At 41.8% G+C, this 19,225-nt stretch overlaps 1 protein-coding gene across 1 annotated transcript; it reads left to right on the top strand.

The window, feature by feature from the left end:
* The first annotated feature begins 1,029 nt into the window (after positions 1-1,029).
* Positions 1,030-14,633, top strand: LOC106831575 (guanylate-binding protein 3-like). Its single transcript, XM_014841877.3, has 6 exons — positions 1,030-1,822; positions 8,483-8,706; positions 9,726-9,810; positions 10,166-10,344; positions 11,326-11,505; positions 14,310-14,633. The coding sequence occupies exons 2-5, from the start codon at positions 8,614-8,616 to the stop codon at positions 11,497-11,499; spliced, it is 531 nt and encodes a 176-aa protein (XP_014697363.1). The 5' UTR covers positions 1,030-1,822; positions 8,483-8,613; the 3' UTR covers positions 11,500-11,505; positions 14,310-14,633.
* Positions 14,634-19,225: the final 4,592 nt, after the last annotated feature.

Below are 19,225 nucleotides of genomic sequence, written 5' to 3'. Positions count from 1 at the left end.
CTTCATTTCATGAGTCATTGAAACCACAGTATATTATCAATACGCATCTTCCAAATGAAGAAAAGGCAGAGAATAATGTGGTTTGACGAGCTGGTGGAATACCTGGATTGCTCCCCCACCCTGCTGGTGCAAATTGCACTCACAGTACCCTCAGAAAGATTGTTGCCTAGAGACTCAGAGTGGCTCAATAACACATCCTTGGACTTTGTTCTCATTCCTTGTTTCACTCTTCGTTAAATATTATCCCGGCTGAGAGTGAGGTCTTGCATATGCGGAAAAAAAATCCTTGTAGAGTTATAAAACACATGAGTTGTGAATGCCTTCTAAAACCACTCTCAAATTCATCAAGAAAGGATGTTTACTGGCCCAAGCTGTTTCAGCATAAGCTCTGACCTGCTTTTGCCTGATCGATAACCTCTGATGACTCAAGAGTGACCTCTAGGAAGTCAATCTCAAAAACTAAAAGAATAAACATTTAAAAGTATAAGTGAGCAGAGACATCAGCAGCCACACATAGAAAGGTCCTGAGACTGTACAGAACTAGTCCAGGAAGGTCACTAACGAACAAAGAAACTGCAAAACCCACAGCAGTCCCTGGAGGCAGGCGATCCAACCCACTGTTACAACACTACTTTATTTCTAGTGCCCTGTGTTCCTGAATAGATCCTGAGACATGCAAAGAAACAGGAAAATTGACCTAATCATAGGAAAAGAAGTTAGTAGAAACTCTCATGGAGCCCAGGTGGCGAACTTAGCAGACAAAGACTTCGAGACAGTTATTATTAGTATTTCTAACAACTGAAGGTAAGCATGTTTACAGACTCTACGTATGATGAAAATGACTCATGATCTACAGAATACTAATATGGTAGAAGTGATCAGAAAAAAACAAATAGAGGAGGCCAGCCCAGTGGCGCAGTGGTTAAGTTTGCGTGCTCTGCTTGGGCTGCCTGGAGTTCCCCAGTTCAGATCCAGGGTGTGGACCTACGCATTGTTTGGCAAGCCATGCTGTGGCAGGCGTCCCACATCTAAAGTAGAGGAAGATGGGCGTGGATGTTAGCTAAGGGCTAATCTTGCTCAAAAAAAGAAAAGGAAAGGAAAGAAAAGAAAAGAAATTCCAGGGTGGAAGAGTATAAGAACCAGAATAAAAAATATAGTAGACAGTGTAGATCTCAACAACACATTCGAGCCAGTAAAGGAAAGATCTGTGAACTTGAAGACAAATCAGCAGAGATAATCCAACTTAAATAAAAAAGAATTATGAACAGCAGATAGAGCTCCACAGAGCTGCGAGGCACCATCAGGCGTGCCAATGTATATAGAGGTCACATGAGTATATGAAAGAGAAACTGGAAGAAAAGATAGATGAAAAAATAATGACAAAAAGCTTCCATAATTTGATGAAAAACATTAACCTACTCATTCAATAAGCTCCACGAATTCCAAGAAGTATAATACAACAAAATGGGCACCTACATTAATCATGGTCCATTTGTGGAGAGGCAAGATGGGTATAAAACAGAGCAAGCTACTTAGGGCGATGTTTCCTGAGGCCTAACTGCAGGGTGACCGGAATCCTCCCGCCTCCCTCTCTCCCCTGCTTTCTCAGGCTTTAGTGGCTTGAGTCTGGCCCGCCTTTTCTAAATAGCTAAAGATATCTTGACTTACTTTCCCTTTCAGGTTCAGTTTTATGCTCCAGTTCCTTTCTCAGAATGGTGAACACCTTCATTTTCTTTCTGGCTTCTATAAATTAGAAGAAGAGCAGGCAGAGGAAACAGAGCAAGGCTGAGTTTTTGAAGAGATCAGCAGTGCTGTGGAGCAGGTATGTTCATTTACAAACTTTCTTTTACATGCACATTAGGTTTGGGCTTAAAACCCTTGATTTCTGAGGTAAAAGTGGGATGAGAAGAGGAATTGGGAGTAAGGCCACTGTGAGGGCAGCAGCAAGTGGAGAGGAAAGAAAGCTGATGGAGAGGTTAGGGTCTCCTCCTGGCTCTTTACAAGGGCCAGGAGGCATTTTTCTCTGTGACCTCAGCTTTCCTCATAGTACCATGCAGGAGGATCGTCTAATCAATAGTTCTCAACTCTGGCTGCATCCTGAGATGCAGAGATCCTACAGTCCTGAGATTTTAGGAAGTACTGATGATTGCCTCTCTTTCTCTCATCTGATTTAATGATTTGGAAGGGTGGTGGGGGCATCAGTATTGGTTTAAAGACTTCCCGGGTGATTCTAATACGTGGCCCAGTTTGAGAACTCTGGATGGAAGACTACCTCCCAAAGTTCTCGCATCTACAAAGGCCTCTGTGACTCGACTCAGGGAGGTTAATATGCACTGATTTGTTTAACCAAATCCCGTGGACACCTATGACAACATGGTGAAATGTGGCTAAAGGTAAATTCTGAGATCTCAACAAAATGTTCAGAAGTGCTTCTCTCTTCGGATTCAAACTGATTTTCAAAAGGGGAGGCTCAGATCTCTTGAAAGAACCTCCCTGATCAAATGACACCCCTTCACAGAAACGGTTGTTTGCGGATACAGAGAACAAATGGACTTCATCTAGTTGACAGACTGTTATCACCAGAAATGATAGTTTCTTATTTATCTATTAGTCACACTTACTTAGAGATCACCAGAGTGAGGGCTTTTAAAATCCCCGTCTAGGAAGGATTTCAGTACCTCTATGTTAACCTTTAACAGTTCAAAATAAGTCTATCATCAAAATTGAGTCTTTGCATAGCCGGGTTTCTCGTACGAATGTGAGACTCACCAGCGACTCTTGTGAGAGTCACACAGAGATTCTTGGGTGTGGGAATCTGGGGGGTTAACACCCACTCCAGGTGATTCTCATGAACATCCAGTTTTAAAAACCACTTCTGAACAGGGGAGAACACTGCTTTGTTGATTGAAATTAAGCTCATGGCTTATGCACAGCTGAGACACCACAGGTCTCATTTTCAAAAGTGGCATTTGCAGTACAAGTCATATCTTCTAACAGTGCCCCGAATCTTCTCTCTGAAGAAGAGGCTACAAGTGCAGAGATTGTAACGTGGCTTTGAGGGGCTCCTTCTCCTCATTCCCCAAAGTCTGAAGAATCCGACAGTGGGTGGTTGAACAGGGGCAAAGCATCTCAGCCGATTATTGTTTTGTTCTGATGAAAAGCTAATTTATATACTCGTGTCCCTGTAACATAGTTCTTGCAGAACGCAATGAAATAAACTGTCCAATGGGCCAATTGGTCATTGTGTTATTGTAGATTAATCTTGATCTAATTCAGGAAACATTTATTGAAAGCTTGTTTTGTACAGGACACTGTGCTAAGACGAGAGCTTGCAACACCTCATTTAAAACTCCAAATAACCCTTCAGGTAGAAGCAATTATTTTAAGCATAATAATTACTGAAAACGTGACGTAGGTCAAATCTTTGCTAAGGTCACATGAGCAGTCAACTGTACACCTGGAAAATTTTCAATGCAAAAGATACATCTTAAATGTGCAAGATTTAAAACCTAACTTTGGAAACATTTCAACTTAATGTTGTTTATATATTCTTGCAGGAAAAATATAGAGATTTCCCAGAGAACCATTTAAATAAAATAACCAAGTAGTTGCCTGGATACCTGTAAAATAATTGTGATGTTAATCTTAATTATATGAAAACAAATTTTGTTTTGAAAAAACGGTTCTGAATTACAGAAAAAATATAAGGTTATAATGACATCCTATATAACTTTAACTGAGATTCACCCTGTGGCAACATTTTGTGACACTTGCATTCTCTGTGTTTGAACAGATGTATACTTTCTTCTATTTACTTCCTTATTCTGATTATTATTTGGCAAGTAAGTAGCAGAGACCATGACCCTTCACCACAAAATACTTCAGCACATATCTCCTGAGATCCTATTCTGCCTTATTGGAAAGGAGCTGCCTTCTTTGGCTCTCCCTCCTTCCCAGCTCCTTTCTCCGGCTCTGGGTCCTATTCTATCACTCAAGTAAACCTGTGCTCAGTCAGGTCATCCTTGGCCTCCTTGCTGACAATTGCTGTGAATTCTCTGGGTATTTAATATCAGTGATCTCTTCTCTCTTCTGGATGCTCAGCTCTGTCTTCCACGCCTCTGAAACCTTATGCTCCCCCAGGACCATCACCCCTTAGATTTCCTCAAGGCTTTTCTTCTTTTGTCTTCTTAAGCTGAATTAAGTCATCTCAACACACGATTCAGTTACCCATATCACTCACATAGACCTCTCTCCTCAGGATGATTTCCATTTAACGAATGTTGACTGAGTGCATTCTGTGAGCCCAGCCTGGGGTCTAAGCAGAGAACAAGATAGACACGGCACTTGTACCCCTAATCTTAGACTTTAGTGGAGATAATAACAAGTGTGATAAACCATAAACTGTAATCCACGTTAGATTGTCTGTCATCTTCCTAATTTGAGATGGTTACTACAAAACATTGGTAACTGTCCCCTAGTGTCCATTCTACCCTTCTCCTATACTCATAGTGCCCCTACTTGTTTGCCGTGCACACGGTTTCCCAGAATAACGATGGCAATTCCAACCTCTCTTGTGGTTGTGTACGATAATGTGAATAACTTAAGAAGGAACTTGTTTTATGCAGATGCGATAGTTCTGAAAAGAGAGGCCTATCTTTCTCCCCGTCCCCACTCTCTGGTTAGAATACAAATATGATGGCACATCATCTCACATCCTGGGCTGCCCCTTATAGACGGCTGAGCATATGGCAGAAAGGTTCTGAGCCTTCAATCCTTTAAGAAACGAAACCACCATACCATCCCTGGACCACTAACCTTGAAATTTATGAGAGAGAGGATTAAATGTAAATCATTTATGAGCCATTTTTTTCTGTTTGTCACAGCTAAGCCTAATCCTAACTGATGCAGTTACCTTAGTATCTCCTTGAGGGCAGAGACTACAGCTCATTTAACTTTTTATCCGAGGACACAAGTGTTACCAGCTACAAACACAGGTTCTTTTACCCATCACACGAGAGAGAGACCAAAATGAAAACAGGAATGCCAGGCTTATGGCAAGGAAAGAGTTTTATCTGAAGGCAGCCAGACAAGGAGATGGGACTTACTTAGAACTCAGTTCCACCTCCTCAAAGGAGAAGAGGCAGGGGGTCTTATTTGAGTTTTCAGGTGTGTGGGGGGAGGCTGTGGCCTTGCAGGTCAGTGCTTTCCCACCAGCCTGCATTTGGCCTCGTGAGGCTGCTTTCAGGCAGGAGGATGGTGAGATAAGGGAATCCGCAGGGGAGTATCCTTGGTCATCTGCCTCTATGGTGGATGGTGGATTCTGGTGTCAGGAAAGTGAGGAGATGGGGTCTGGGAAGCTTCAGCTTCTTGATATTCTCTGGATATCAGGTTCCCTGTAAGAAAACTTCAAAGGACCTGTAACTAGCCAAAACGTTAGCGTGAGGCCACCTGGGCTCTAACAATTTGTAACTTCTATTTGCCTTGTGAAGTTCAGGGATACAAAGGTTTAAAAAAACGATCTTTACATATGAATGTAACTTAGAGAAGCAGGAGAAGGGGATGAGTGCTTTTGGTTTCAGCCCCATATATGCTGGGTTCAATGTAGGGGAACTGATATCAGGGCTGGGATCACAAGCACAGTTTGTGGTGCATAGTAGGTGCTCAAGAGATGTGTTGGAATAAGCAAAAGGCCATAATAAATAGGACTGGATAACAAGCAATGAAATAAGGAGAAGGATATGTCTCATAAACCTGAGGTGAACTGGAGCCCCTGGGGAAGCACTAGCTGTGCTAGGAGACAGCCAGGTCTGCAAAACGCTGAGTGTCTATGGGGTGAGGGCTGGAGTCTGAAGAAAAAGGAGGGGCCCATCAGGTCGTAGTAATATATTAGAAGAAATATTTTTGGGATAGGAGAGTCCGTAGAAATGCCCTGGAAGTTACTGATCAAGGAGTATGGGGTAATCCTTGTTTTGGGGAAAGATTATTTTGCCTGGTAATTGCGTGCAAAGCATAGAACGCTAACGCAGACCTTCCAGATTTGAAATCCAGGGTCTACCACTTATTCACTATGTGCTTTGGGCAAATCCCTTGGACTTTCTGAGCCCCATTGATCTCATTTGCAAAGCGGGTACAATAAGCCTACTTTGCAGGGTCTCGTAAGTATCACTGAGGACAGGGATGGAAGCACACACAGGGGAGCTAGCAAATTTTGTACTCTTGATGCTTACTTGAATATTATTATTTTATGGAAGTAAAACATTGGGACTGGTGATACCCTGTATCTCATCCCTAGCTTCATCAAATATTGGGGGAATAATGAAGGCAGCAGCTTGAAGACGGCCAAAACTAGCCTGCATTTCGTGCCACAGAAAAGTACAGAAGTGGTGACATATGTGTGCTTTGGATAAGTCTGAGGCCAGAGAATGACTTTGTGATCTTATTCTACTGTGAGACTCTTCTGGGTTTGCAAGTTATCACTGCGTCCAAGGAGACATCCTGTATGATAAGTGCTCTCCTCAGTGAGCACCCAAAGCATAGATAAACATATCTATATTTATATTTATATATTTATTCATATATATAAAGCTTGCCTCACTTGGTGACCTCTTATCTATTTTATTATTTTTATTTATTTTTAAATTTATTTTTCTTGAGGTATAATTGACTTCTAACATTGTGTAAGTTTAAGGCATAAAACGCGCTGATTTGATACATTTTTATGTTGCAATATGATTACCACCACAGCATTAGCTAACATCTCCATCATTATTGGATTATCATTATTTGGTGGTGGTGACATTAAGATTTGGTCTGTTAGCAACTTTAAGTTTATAATACAGTATTGTTGTCTATCATCACTTTACTGAGCATTAGATCTCCGGGACTTATTTACCTACTAGTTACAAGTTTGTAACCTTGCACCACATACCCTAACTCCCCCACCCCCAGCTTCTGGTAACCACCATTCTACTCTGTGTTTTATGAGTTCAGCTTTTTTTAGATTCCACATATAAGTGATGTCATACAGTATTTTTCTGACTTATCTCAATTAGCATAATGCCCTCAAGGTCCAGGAATGCTGTGGCAAATGGCAGCATTTCCTTCTTTCTCATGGCTGAATAAGATTCCATCGTATGTATGCACCACATCTTTCTTTGTGCTTTCATCCACTGACAGACACTTAGGTTGTTTCCACATCTTGGCTGTTGTGAATAACGCTGCAATGACATGGGATTGCATCTGTCTCCTCAGTATCCTATTTTCATTTTCTTTGGACATATCCAGAGGTGGAATTGCTTGATCATATTGTTTCTCTATTTTCAGTTTTGTGAGGAAGCTCCATAGCGCTTTCCACAGTGGCAGAACGTATTGACATTCCCCCCAAAAGTGCACAAGGCTTCCTTTATCCCCACCTCTTCACCAACACTTATCTCTTGTCTTCTTGATAACAGCCACCTCAATAGGTGTAAGGTGATATCACATTGTGGTTTGGATTGACATCTCTCGGATGATTAGTGACGTTGAGCATCTTTTCATGTACCTGTTGGCAATTTGGATATCTTACTGGGAAAAACGGCCATTGTACAGAGTTCATTGACCTCCCCGCCTTCCAAGGACACTGGGCCTGGGCCCTGCACAAAGGAATGTGTCTGGGCTTGGGGTCAAAGATGGCCACTTCGGCCCTGACTCTAAGGCACAAGTTACAAAGAATATGTCCTGTGTCATGTTCCTTGTCTGGGCTGGCCACCCCGACAGGCACCTGACAGGACTTTAGAAACATCCCATCCGAGGGAACAAAAAAGATAGAAGCACCCCATCCGTGGGAACAAGAAGAAATAACTCAAAGTATCCAAATGTCTGAAACCCTGAGTCAGAAGCTAGAGAAACCTTAGGATAAAAGGGAGTCACAGGCATAGAACAATTGCAAGTCTCACTGAGGAAAGGACGCTTCACCTCAGACCCGGACAATCGGCCCTGCCACCCGCCGTATAAACTCTTGTAGATGTTGAAAGTACCGATTTGTTGTTCCCCTTTATCCCTGCTCCTCGTTCTGTGTCCCTTCATCAATAAACTTTGATTGCTTCAACAACCGAGTGGCCTTGGCGGTACCTGTCACTCCTTGGCCTCTGCGGCTGCGGCAACAGCCATTTAGTCCCTCAGCCCATTTTTTTATTGGATTCATTGTTTTTTGGGTTATTGAGTTGTATGATTGCCTATGTTATTTTTATTATGCTTTGCTGGGAAATTCTTTTTCCAGAATATACCAGAGCATGTCAGCTGAAGGAAGATACTTAACTTTTTTAAGCGCAGTGACCTGGAGAACCGTAGAAGAAAGAATGACTAGGAAGGAAATCACTAATTTAGTAGGAGGCGATGGGATTTACGGAGTTTCATGCTGCGTAAGGTTTCTTAAAAATCATTTTCTAATTGTAGTTTCTAATTTTGAATCTCATTGATCCCCTAAATGTTCTGTTGCATTAAGGGCTGGAGATTCTGGTGGTGACCTTGGTGGATGCCTTCAACAGTGGTGTAAGTCCTTGTTTGGAGGACGTGGTGACACCTCTGTCCTAGCCTGAGAATTCAACAGCTCTGCTGAGAGAAGTTCCCACAAAAATGGTCCGAATTCAGCCAATCATGGGCCACGAGAAAGGCTTCATGGAGCGCTCCTTCCAATTTGACAAGCTGGAGTTAAGGAATATGTACATGGTAATTTGTCTTGATACTTGATTCTTCGTGTTAAGTCTTTGATGTAGAGGCCGCCTTATTGGCCATAGATTCTTTACTATTCATAGTAGAAGGATCCTAATTCTTCTGAGTAAGAGAGTTCCAAATGACTGTATTACACTATTTTATCTTCCTTTCCTCCAAACTCAGGCACTTTATCTGGAAATCTGGCTAACCTCTGAAGCAAAGTCAGAACAGACACTCCGATGTCCTCCTTGACTGAATACTCGCAAAGTCTCCCTATGTGCTTGGAACACAAGTTATTCTGAGCTGGTTGCTTTTTCTGTGCACTCTCTCTCGTTCGTAGCAACTCAAGTTTCTCTGGGAAGCTTCTCTTTATTTCGCTTTTGGTCGTATTACTGTTAATGATAACCTGTGGATAGAATCACAGGACACTACAGCTGCAAATTATATAATATAACCCAAAACTTCACAAGGAAGGCCCAGGGAGTTAAGAAACTTATCAACAGTCTTAAATAGAGTATTTTTTCTCTGAGGTGTTAGTAATTCAAGTTTCTTTTAACACTTTTATTGAGATGTAGTTCACACACCATAAATTTCATGCATTTAAAATGTACCAGTGATACAAATGTACAAATGGAAACATACAATGGTTTCCCATGGGAAAGGTGATCTAGGAAATCTTCCCGGCAGAGGAGTGAGAGGTAATTTGGAATGATTGGAACACATTATCCAGGGTGGTATGTTACAGGAGGAGCAGCAAGCAGAAAAACAGCACGTGAAAAATATGAAAGCGCCTAAGATTAAGTGTTTGTAAAATTACACGCTCTTCTGACTGGTGGCACAGAGCATGGGTGGTGGGAACAGCACTGGCAGAGGAGGCTGGAAGGGGAGGGAGGTAGGCAGGAGCTTGAAAACTTTACTCGTAGGCAGTGGGAAGCAACCAGGGAATGTTAATCAGGATGGATCTTTTTTCAGAATGTTTCAATGGAAGTTCAGGTTTGATCTGCCTGATGTGTTTTGCCTCCTGTGTCCTCCAGGACTTATTGAAGATGAAGGAGGAAGCAGAGGTGTGCTTCCTGAGGAAAGACAAGCTCCCCAGTTATGCCGAAGAGCGGTTAGCAGGTATGGGGAGGGCTCAGCTCACAGTGGGGTGGGTAGGTTCCTGCAATGCCCTCTGAGAGCTCTTGACAGGAAGACCTTCCGGAAGCAAGGAGCTTCCTCTCTTTGTGTGAACACACTCTGCTCTGTCTGAAAGGAAGGCAAGTTGTGGTTGTGCATCCAGCACAGGCAGCCAGGGCCTTTCCTCTCACATTCTCAGACCTGCTGTTGATGGGTGGTCACCAGGTGACTTCAGACATTTGCATCTGCCTTTTCAAGAGAGTTTGACCTCTGAGAAAGTGGAGGGTTGGGGGATGCGGGTTGGAGCTCTCAGGCCTGACTGTTGTTCTCTTTGCTGTCTAAAATCTTCCTGGAGCAGAAGAGCGGGCCAAAAGAGAGGAAGCTGAGAGGGAAAAGGAGCTTCTTGAGCAAAAGTGTAAAGAGCTGCAGCAAAAATTGGACAATCAAGAAAGAGTCCTCAAGCAACTCCAAGCTGAAATGGAAGAGAGGATGAGAAATGAACTGAGAGAGCGGGATGAGAAGATTCAGAAGCTTGAGGTAAGCCTGGCCAGGGTCTGGGCAGTGACTGGGGAACAAAGCTCTGGAACCTCAGGAAGGGATGGGTGAAAATTAAAGCAAAGTCATAGAGAGAAGTACCATTGTCATTTACTGCATTTGAGTCACTCGGAGCCCTGAGTGTTTAATGGCGGATGTCAAAGCACCTGAGTTCTGTTCACACTGCATTTCTGGAGAGTCCAGGAAGACCGTGGTACCTCCACACAATTATAGAGTATAGCTAACCTTCCCAGGCCGTGTGCTGCTGCTATTTGGAGAGATGATCTCCTGGAGCCACTGTTAAATGGGGTTCCCAGGTTTAGCAAGTAAATGTTCTAAGCAGGTGTATCTAATATAAGTAGCTACTGGGTCACTTTACCAAGATTATGGCCAATTATCAGGAACCCTACTACCACCCAAAGACCCTAAGGTAGATCCTAGTTGACCTAAAACTATCAGATAGGCACAGACTTAGAAATGCAGGGGACGTCATGACAGCTCCTAACCTGGCTGCAGTTGTCTCCAGGAGAGGGTAGCCTGCCTGAGTCAGCACACAGCCAAGGGGGAATTCTCTCTCCTCCTACCTGGAAGTGTTTATATCAGATTTATAGACAGCTTAGGAGTTCCCATTATTTCTAAGATGTGGGTGAGGCTTCATGCCATTCAGACAGAAGGCTCTCTCCCAAACAGCATAATTTTGGTTAGAATATCTTACAACAATTGTCCTCATCGCCTGGTTAGCACCCTGGCAAGACCCTGGTGATGGGTAAATGTGACTAAGGTTGTACTACGCTTCCTCTCACTTCCCCAGCCTAAACCAGGATATATTCCTGCCGTGAACAATATCTCCTCAAGATCTAATGAGACAGAAGACTTTTAGAAGGAAAATACAGACAATTTTATAAATCGTTAATATAAACCACATTCTTGAAAGATTGGGATTTTTAAAAGTTTACCTTTTCCTAACATACCACACTTTTTTAGGCCCAAATGAAAACCCTGCTGGAAGAGAAGGAAAATACTAAAAACGACTGCACTTCAAAGAAGAAGAAAAATAAGGATGAGGAAAATCCTTCAGAGCCTTCATTGTGGTTTCGAATTTTGCAGGCCATAAATCGTTTCTTGATACTAATTACCAAGTACCTCTGTTCAGAGTAGTTTCAGGTAACTTTTGCAAGTTTTCATAACAGCATCTGGCTTATTTTTATGTGTATACACTTTTTCTGTTTTTCAGCAAAATTTTAAGATAAAAACATAAAAGTACCTACTATAGGGCATCAATGCCTGGCAAACAGAAGGTAGAGTAAATGTGATGGGGCAGGTAATATAATGGAAGCAGAAACAACTGATTAGAAGAACAGAGAAGGTCAACTTTGAAATATTCTGAAAATAAACTTGGAATATACCTATCCAGAAATGCTTCTGGGGCCAGCCCCAGTGGCCTGGTGATTAAGTTCAGTGCACTCTGCTTCAGCAGCCTGCGTTCAGGCTCCTGGGTACGGACCTACACCACTCATCTGTTAGTGGCCATGCTCACATACAAAAAGAGGAAGATTGGCAGCAGATGTTCGCTCAGGGTGAATCTTCCTCAGGAAAAAAGAAAATTCTTCTGTAAGTTACATAGGAACAACCATACAAGTGGATATATATGCTGTGCCTTGAGTAGGAAGGGCCAATTCCATATGTAAATCAATTCTTTCTGTTCACCTGTGAGTTTTATGTGTTCTGAGTGAAAATTTCAAAGAGGCTGATAGTAAAATTTAAACGGAGTTGATCAAAACGAATTAAAAAGCCAAGACAATGCCAAAGCGTTACAATGAAATTTATAGAACCTCCATGATTAGAACAGTGAGTCACTGAGGCACAATACAAAGGCATAGCCACAAAACGCAGTAGATAGTCTAAAAATAGAACCAATACCACACAGGAATTAAGTGTATGCGAAAAGTGTTATTTCAGCTCAGTGGGAAATATGAACTGCGTGATACCTGTGGTCAAACAACTGGACATCTGCATAGACTACAAGGGTGATTAGATCCATTATGAGCCTTGCACAATGTAAATTTCAGGTTGACCTTAGACCGAAACATCAAAAAACTCCATGGAAACAGAAACTGTCAGATAATTATCAAATTACCTTGGGACATCCAATTTGTTTTCAAACGATATGAAACCCAAAGACGTAAAAATACAGACAAAACTACACAAAAATAAATTTGTTGTGGTAAAAAAGCATGAAGAAATTCAAAAGTAAAAAATGTTCTGGAAAAGACAACCAAATTTATGTCAGAGAAAAGCGCTAATTTATGCAAGTTATGTGTCATGAAGAGCCACAAATCAATAAAAATGGACCAACTTTAGACAGCTTGTAGAAAAGTAAGTTATTCAGATCACTCAAAGTAAGAGAAATGAAACAATGTTTCACCTCACATGCTATCAAATTGTCTTCCTAACGTTTTTGAAAACATGTACTTTTAAGGGTGTACAAGTTTAAAATGTCTATTGAAAATTGCATCTAATACTAATTCAGTTTTAATCTGTGTTAACTTTGGCCCAACAGGTTAAGTTTTAGGACACACGTACTCTCTAACACACAGAGTCACAGAATGATGTATATGTAAGGTGACCACTGCAACATTGGCTATAATTTTAAAGATTGAAAACTACTTATATGTCCATCTATGTGATATTGGTAATGTAAATTTTAGCACACTCATATAATGAAATATTATGTAGCCAGCAAATTGAGAGATGGAGCTCTATTTGTAATGATACAGAACAATTTAGCAGCTATATTGTAAGGTGGAAAAGCTGGGGTGCAAACCCATAGGGATAGTAAACTATTTCTGCAAAAGAATGCAATCCTTATATTCACGTGTGTATACCCTTAGATGGCCTCTGGAGTCATGCATGAGAAACTAGTGATCTTGGTTGCTTCTGGAGGAAACTAGTTTGCTGAGATCAGGAATGAGAGAAATACTTTATTTTGCATAAACTTTTGTGTTTTTGGAGATTTTATAGTGAAGAGGTAATACCAGTTCAGAAGTACAAGAAAGAAAACACAATGACCACGATGATGGTGTTGAGGGTGATGATGATGATGATGATGGTGGTGGTGGTGATAGGGAATTTTGCATTCCAGGGAAAGCATTAGCCAAGGTGGGCGATCAGAATTGGCCATCCTAAAATGTGTCTCTTGGTTAGGACAAGAGAGTCGGAAAGAAACGTTGACCTTCCCCTTAACTGCCTACAACGATTTCAGATGGGAAGCCTGTCTCCCGGACAGGCCATTGCTATAGATAACTCTGGGTATTGGTAGACTGCGAGGGTCCTCGCCAAGCCCATTCTTATCTACCAAACACTTGCTTTTCCATTTCCATATGAATTGCCTTCCTCCCCTTTGAAGTCCCAAACCACTACCCCCAACATCCTCCTTTGCCTTTAGCTGAAGATGGTATTTAAGGTGAAACCACCATTCTGGTGAGTTACTCAGCTTTCCTGGGTTTCTGCCACACATGCATGTTAGAAAGCTTTGTTTGCTTTTGTTGTGTTGCTCCGTCTCATGTCGATTTAATTCTTGGACCAGCCAGAAGGACCTCGGGGGCAGAGGAATTGTCTTCCTCCCCTACACCAGCTCAAAAGAGAGATCTAATAGCGAGGTCTAGATACTGCAAAAAACAAAGTTTATATCTGAATCTTGTTTGTATTATGAAGTTGATTTCTACTTCATTAAATTCTCTGAAAAATAAGGTATAAAGGATCATGTGACTCTGAAATCCCAGCTGGTGTGTCTTTTGGTTTCCAACTGCAAATTAGCATCGTAAGGTGTTGGACGTGTACTGTGTCTGCAGTGTATTTGTGGTGTTTTTGGAATTCCCTTTCTGCTGACTGATGTTTGCAGTCTATGCTTTTGTTATCATGAACTCCTGCCAGTTGCACAATCTTGACATGTTACCTCTTTCTTCTAGGCATCTGTACACAGTATTCAGACTTCTTCAAGCAACCCCTCTTACTGGTCCTCACCTTTATTTTGCTGATTGGTTTCTCCTTGAAGTCTTGAATTTCATGAATCCCCTAAACTGGATGGGGTGGCCCTCCTTTGTGCCCCCATTGTGCTTACCACATGATTTTGAGAATTGAAATTGCCAATTTCTGTCTGTGTCCCTGATGATGTGTGCTACCAGGCCGGATTTATCTGCATCACTGTAATCTCAGTTCCTTAATCTATGTTCAGCACCTAATCTGTAACTAGAAAATATCGGTTGAATGAATAAATTAACTTTATCTCCAAATTCTCCACTTTTCTATATCCTCATTATGACAGATGCTTCAAAGGACTCTCAAAACAAAGGGTGTAGTTTTAAGATCCTGATACAAAGAGGGCAGAATGAATTAGGACTGCAATTCGTAGAAAATGCAAGGACATGCATGCTGAGACTTGCCACAATGTTCATTGGGTGTCCGCAGAGAAGGGATTGTCTCACCATGTATTCAGTTTGAGTTTCGTATGACAATTACTCATGAATGATGATGTCACTCACTTTTGACTCATAGGTCAATTGTGAGGTCAAATTTTAAAGGAAAAGATCTTTATCATGCAACCCTCTCATGCCCATCGTGGTCCTCCAGTCAGAGGCGAATCTTCTCCTGAGGTAAAATTACACTTTTTATTCAAAGTTCAATTTCTTCCTGAAATAATGTTGAGGGCATCATTTGTCCAGTGATTATAGCAGCCTTTCTCTATTCCCTTATTGAGAGGGCCAAGAAGTCTCAGTTCTGCTGCTTGGGAAGACTGTGAGGTCCGGAGTCAGCCACATCCTAGGTGTCCCCAAGCAACAGCTATTGACATAAGAGCTCATGCAGCCACATCTCCCCCATCAGTGACATGTAGAGGACTGCACCCCCACTGGGTGTTCTTTGCAATGTCTTAGCTGTGTCATTTTGTAGACGGGACAAGGGCCCAAGGTCTCTTTCCCCATCCAGTTGCTGTGACCTGCACTATCCTCACCCTCAGGGCCAGTCGTTAGTAGACATGAGTCTCCACAGAACTCAAGGGCTGTTTTTTATCAGAAACTAGTACAAGTATTAGTGTGTGTCATATGGCTATCTCTGTTCATGGATGAGAGGGAAGGGGTCCTTCACCTGCAGCACAAGAGAGATGTGTGCAGACCCTTTCCCTGCATTAGCTGTGGAGCAAGACCTTTTGGCCATTTGAGACTGATGCTTACTATTGAAGCTGATCTTGCCCTGCCTCTTCTCTGTGTGAGTTGTATCTTTCTTGAAGGCTCCAACACCTACAAACCAAGAAATAGGTTGACATCCTGAGACAACTGCTCCTGATGGTAGGTGTTATTATGCTCTTTGCTATCTTCTGTGCAGTGGAACTCCTACCCCTGGTCACCGTGTAATACATGGGAACAGGTGTCATTTTTTTGTTTGTTTGTTTTGAGAAAGATTAGTCCTGAGCTAACATCTGCCACCAATCCTTCTCTTTTTGCTGAGGAAGACTGGCCCTGAGCTAACATCCATGATCATCTTCCTCTACTTTATATGTGGCATGTCTACCAAACATGGCTTGCCAAGCAGTGCCATATCCACACCTGGGATCCAAACCGGCAAACCCCAGGCCGGCGAAGTGGAATGTGCGACCTTAACTGCTGAGCCACCAGGCCAGCCCTCACAGGTGTCACTTTCTTGACATTAATTTTATGTTTGAACTTGGCTAGGCGATGGTGCCCAGCTGTATGGTAAAACATTAGATATCACTGTCAAGGTAGTTTTTAGATGTGATTAACATTTAAAACAGTAGACTTTGACTGAAGCAGCTTACCCTCCATAATTTGGGTGGGCCTCAACTCACTATTTGAAGATCTTAAAAACAAATACCAAGGTTTCTGCTCAAGATTGCTATGTAGAAATCCTGCCTGAGTTTCCAACCTGTTGCCTAGCAGATTTTGAACTTAAGACTGTAATATCAACTCTTGCCTGAATTTCCAGCCTACAGGATCTTGCCAGCCCCCACAATTGATTCAATTCCTCAAAACTAATCTCTGTCTCTGTCTCTCTATCTATGTAATCAATCTATCCTTTCTCTCTTTCTTTCTCTCTCTCTCTTTACTTATATGAATATACATGTGTATATGTATACATATAAACACCACTCTGGAGAACCTTGACTATATACTATAATTACCAAAGAAATTAAACAGCTGTGTTGTGAAAGAGTAATTTTGATCATTCTCATTACTTATAAAAATAAAAGATAAGGGGGCCAGCCTGGTGGCACAGCGGTTAAGTTCGCACGTCCCACTTTGGTGGTCCAGGATTCGCCAGCTCGGATCCAGGGAGTGGACATGGCACCACTTGGCAAGCCATGCTGTGGCAGGCATCCCACATATAAAGTAGAGGAAGATGGGCACGGCTGTTGGCTCTGGGGCAGTCTTCCTGATCAAAAAGAGGAAGGTTTGTGGTGGATGTTAGCTCAGGGCTAATCTTCCTCAAAAAAACAAACTAAAGATAAATAAACAAACAAATAAATAAAAGATAATCTTGAAAAGATTTGCAGAAATTAGTAATCTACAAAAATGACATATTGCATTATAAAATGAACCTATAGAACATCTAAAAACAAAAATTATCATCATTGAATTTTAGAAATCAAAGGATCCATTTCAACACAGGCTAGACTCAAATGAAGAGAGATTTAATGACCTGGAATATAAATCAGGGGAAATGATTCAGGGTGAAGCAGGCATTAGTTAATAGAAAGGATAAAACAAGAGGGTTGAACTTTCATCTAATCAGTGGATATAGATGAGGAAACATAAATGGTGCAGAAACCATACTTGCAGATATAATAACTAAGAATTTTCCAGAAATTACAAAGTCACCCATCTGCAGATGCCAGAAACACGCTGAATCAAAGTACAAAAGATAGTAAATTCACATGAGTAAATCAGAGAAAAATTATAAAATATAAATATGTATGTCAAAAGACATTTACAGAGGAAAAACAGATTTTCAAACAAAAAGACAGAATTGAAAGCTTCTCAGCTGCATCAATGGAGATCAGATTATAGTCCAATGATATTTTCAAGGTACTGAGAAAAATGTGATCATCAACCTGAATGTATTCAAAAGTAAAATAAATTTCAACAATAAGTGTAAAATTCATATTTGGAGGAGAGGTGAGAAAAAAATAATGAAAAGAAAAGATGGAGGGAGAAAATGGCCAGTTACAGCCAAGGAGAGAGGCCTAGAACACGTTATTCCCTCACAGTTCTCACAAGAAACCAACTCTGCTGACCCCTTGACTTTGGACTTCTAGCCTCGAAGACTGTGCGACATTAAATTTCTGTTACGTAATTCACCCAGTCTGTGGTAGTTTGTTAGGGTAGGCCTGGGAAATGAATACAGATTTTGGTACCTGGAAGTTGTAATAAATACCTAAAAATGTGGAAGGGGCTTTGGAATTGGGTGATAGGTAGAGAATGTGAGAAGAGTTCCACATGTGTGAAGAGTTTTGAGGTGCATCATGGGAAAATGCCAGGTTGGTTTGAAGAGACTACTAGTAGAAATATGGACATTAAAGGTGATTCTGGTGAGAGCTCAGGAAGAAAAGAGGGGAGCTGTAGAGAAAGCTTCTATTGTCTTAGGGAATACGTATATTGTCATGACCAAAACGTTGCTAGAAATGTGAATGTTAAAGTAGCTTCTGATGAGGTCTCAGACAGAAATGAGGAACATGCTATCGGAAACTGGAGGAAAGGTGATCCTTGTTATAAAGTGGAAAGGATTTGGCCAAATTGTGTTGTAGTGTTTCGCTGAAATTAGAACTCATAAGTGATGAACTTGGATATTTACCTGAGGAGATTTCTAAGAAAAGTGTTGAAGGCGCAGCCTATTTTTTCCTTGCCGCTTATAGTAAAACGCCAGGAGACAGATAAATGGAAGATGGAATAGCTAAGCCAAAACAAACTAGCACTTGATGATTTGGAAGATTCTAGCCTATTCAGATAGAACACTCAGGAAACAGTACCAAGGTTGTGACTGGACAACCATTTACTAAAAGATTAAGTGTGTGGCTCACGGATCCATTCAATCATCTCAGCAGGAGCTGGAATAGCGATGTAGTTATCTAGGAAAGATCTCTGGAAGACCTTGGACCCCCAGGAAATCAATAAGATATTGAGAATTTTACACTAGCAGAAAAACTGACCGCCTGGACTGAGCAGCACAGAGACAGGACCAAATGAAGGGAGAATGCCTTTGAGGGCAGAATCACAGATGTAGAAAGCTGTGGGGGGCCAGCCCCATGGCTGGGTGGTTCAGTTCACACACTCTGCTTTGGCAGCCGAAGGTTTCACTGATTTGGATCCTGGGCGTGGACCGAGCACCACTCCTCAAGCTGTGCTGAGGCAGTGTCCCACATAGCAGAACTAGAAGGACCTACAACTGAAATATACAACTATATACTAGGGGGATTTAGGGAGAAGAAGTAGCAGGAAAAAAGAAAAAGATTGGCAACAGACGTTAGCTCAGGGCCAATCTTTAAAAAAAACAAAAAAGAAAGAAACCAGTGGGGCTGCTACTGCCACCATGAGCCCAGAGGACACCCGGCTAAGGTACAAGGTCATCTCCTCCTCGGATCCAGAAGGCAGAGCTGCCACCCAGAATGAGGAAGTTGGGCTGCTGCCCCGGTGGGCCTGGAGGACAGGTCCACCACCCCAACTGGGCCATAAGGACAGAGCAGAGAGCCAAAGAGGATTATTCCCAGCCTTAAAATCTAATGAAATTTGTCTTGCTAGGTTTCTGACTTGCTTGGGACCCAAGATTCCTTTCTTCTTTCCAAGTTCTCCCTTTTGGAATGAATGTCTATCCTATG

This window comes from Equus asinus, chromosome 16 (assembly GCF_041296235.1).
Source record: "Equus asinus isolate D_3611 breed Donkey chromosome 16, EquAss-T2T_v2, whole genome shotgun sequence".
Lineage (NCBI taxonomy): Eukaryota > Metazoa > Chordata > Mammalia > Perissodactyla > Equidae > Equus > Equus asinus.
The sequence above is the reverse complement of the archived record's forward strand: the minus strand, read 5'-3'. Positions and strand labels throughout refer to the sequence as shown.

What these genes read in the sequence shown, in the direction of transcription:
- LOC106831575 (XM_014841877.3), top strand. Translation starts at nt 8,614, where the DNA reads ATGGTCCGAATTCAGCCAATCATGGGCCACGAGAAAGGCTTCATGGAG. An exon ending in AGTTAAGGAATATGTACATG is followed by an intron (nt 8,707 to 9,725) that starts GTAATTTGTCTT and finishes TGTGTCCTCCAG; the next exon opens with GACTTATTGAAGATGAAGGA. An exon ending in TGCCGAAGAGCGGTTAGCAG is followed by an intron (nt 9,811 to 10,165) that starts GTATGGGGAGGG and finishes TTCCTGGAGCAG; the next exon opens with AAGAGCGGGCCAAAAGAGAG.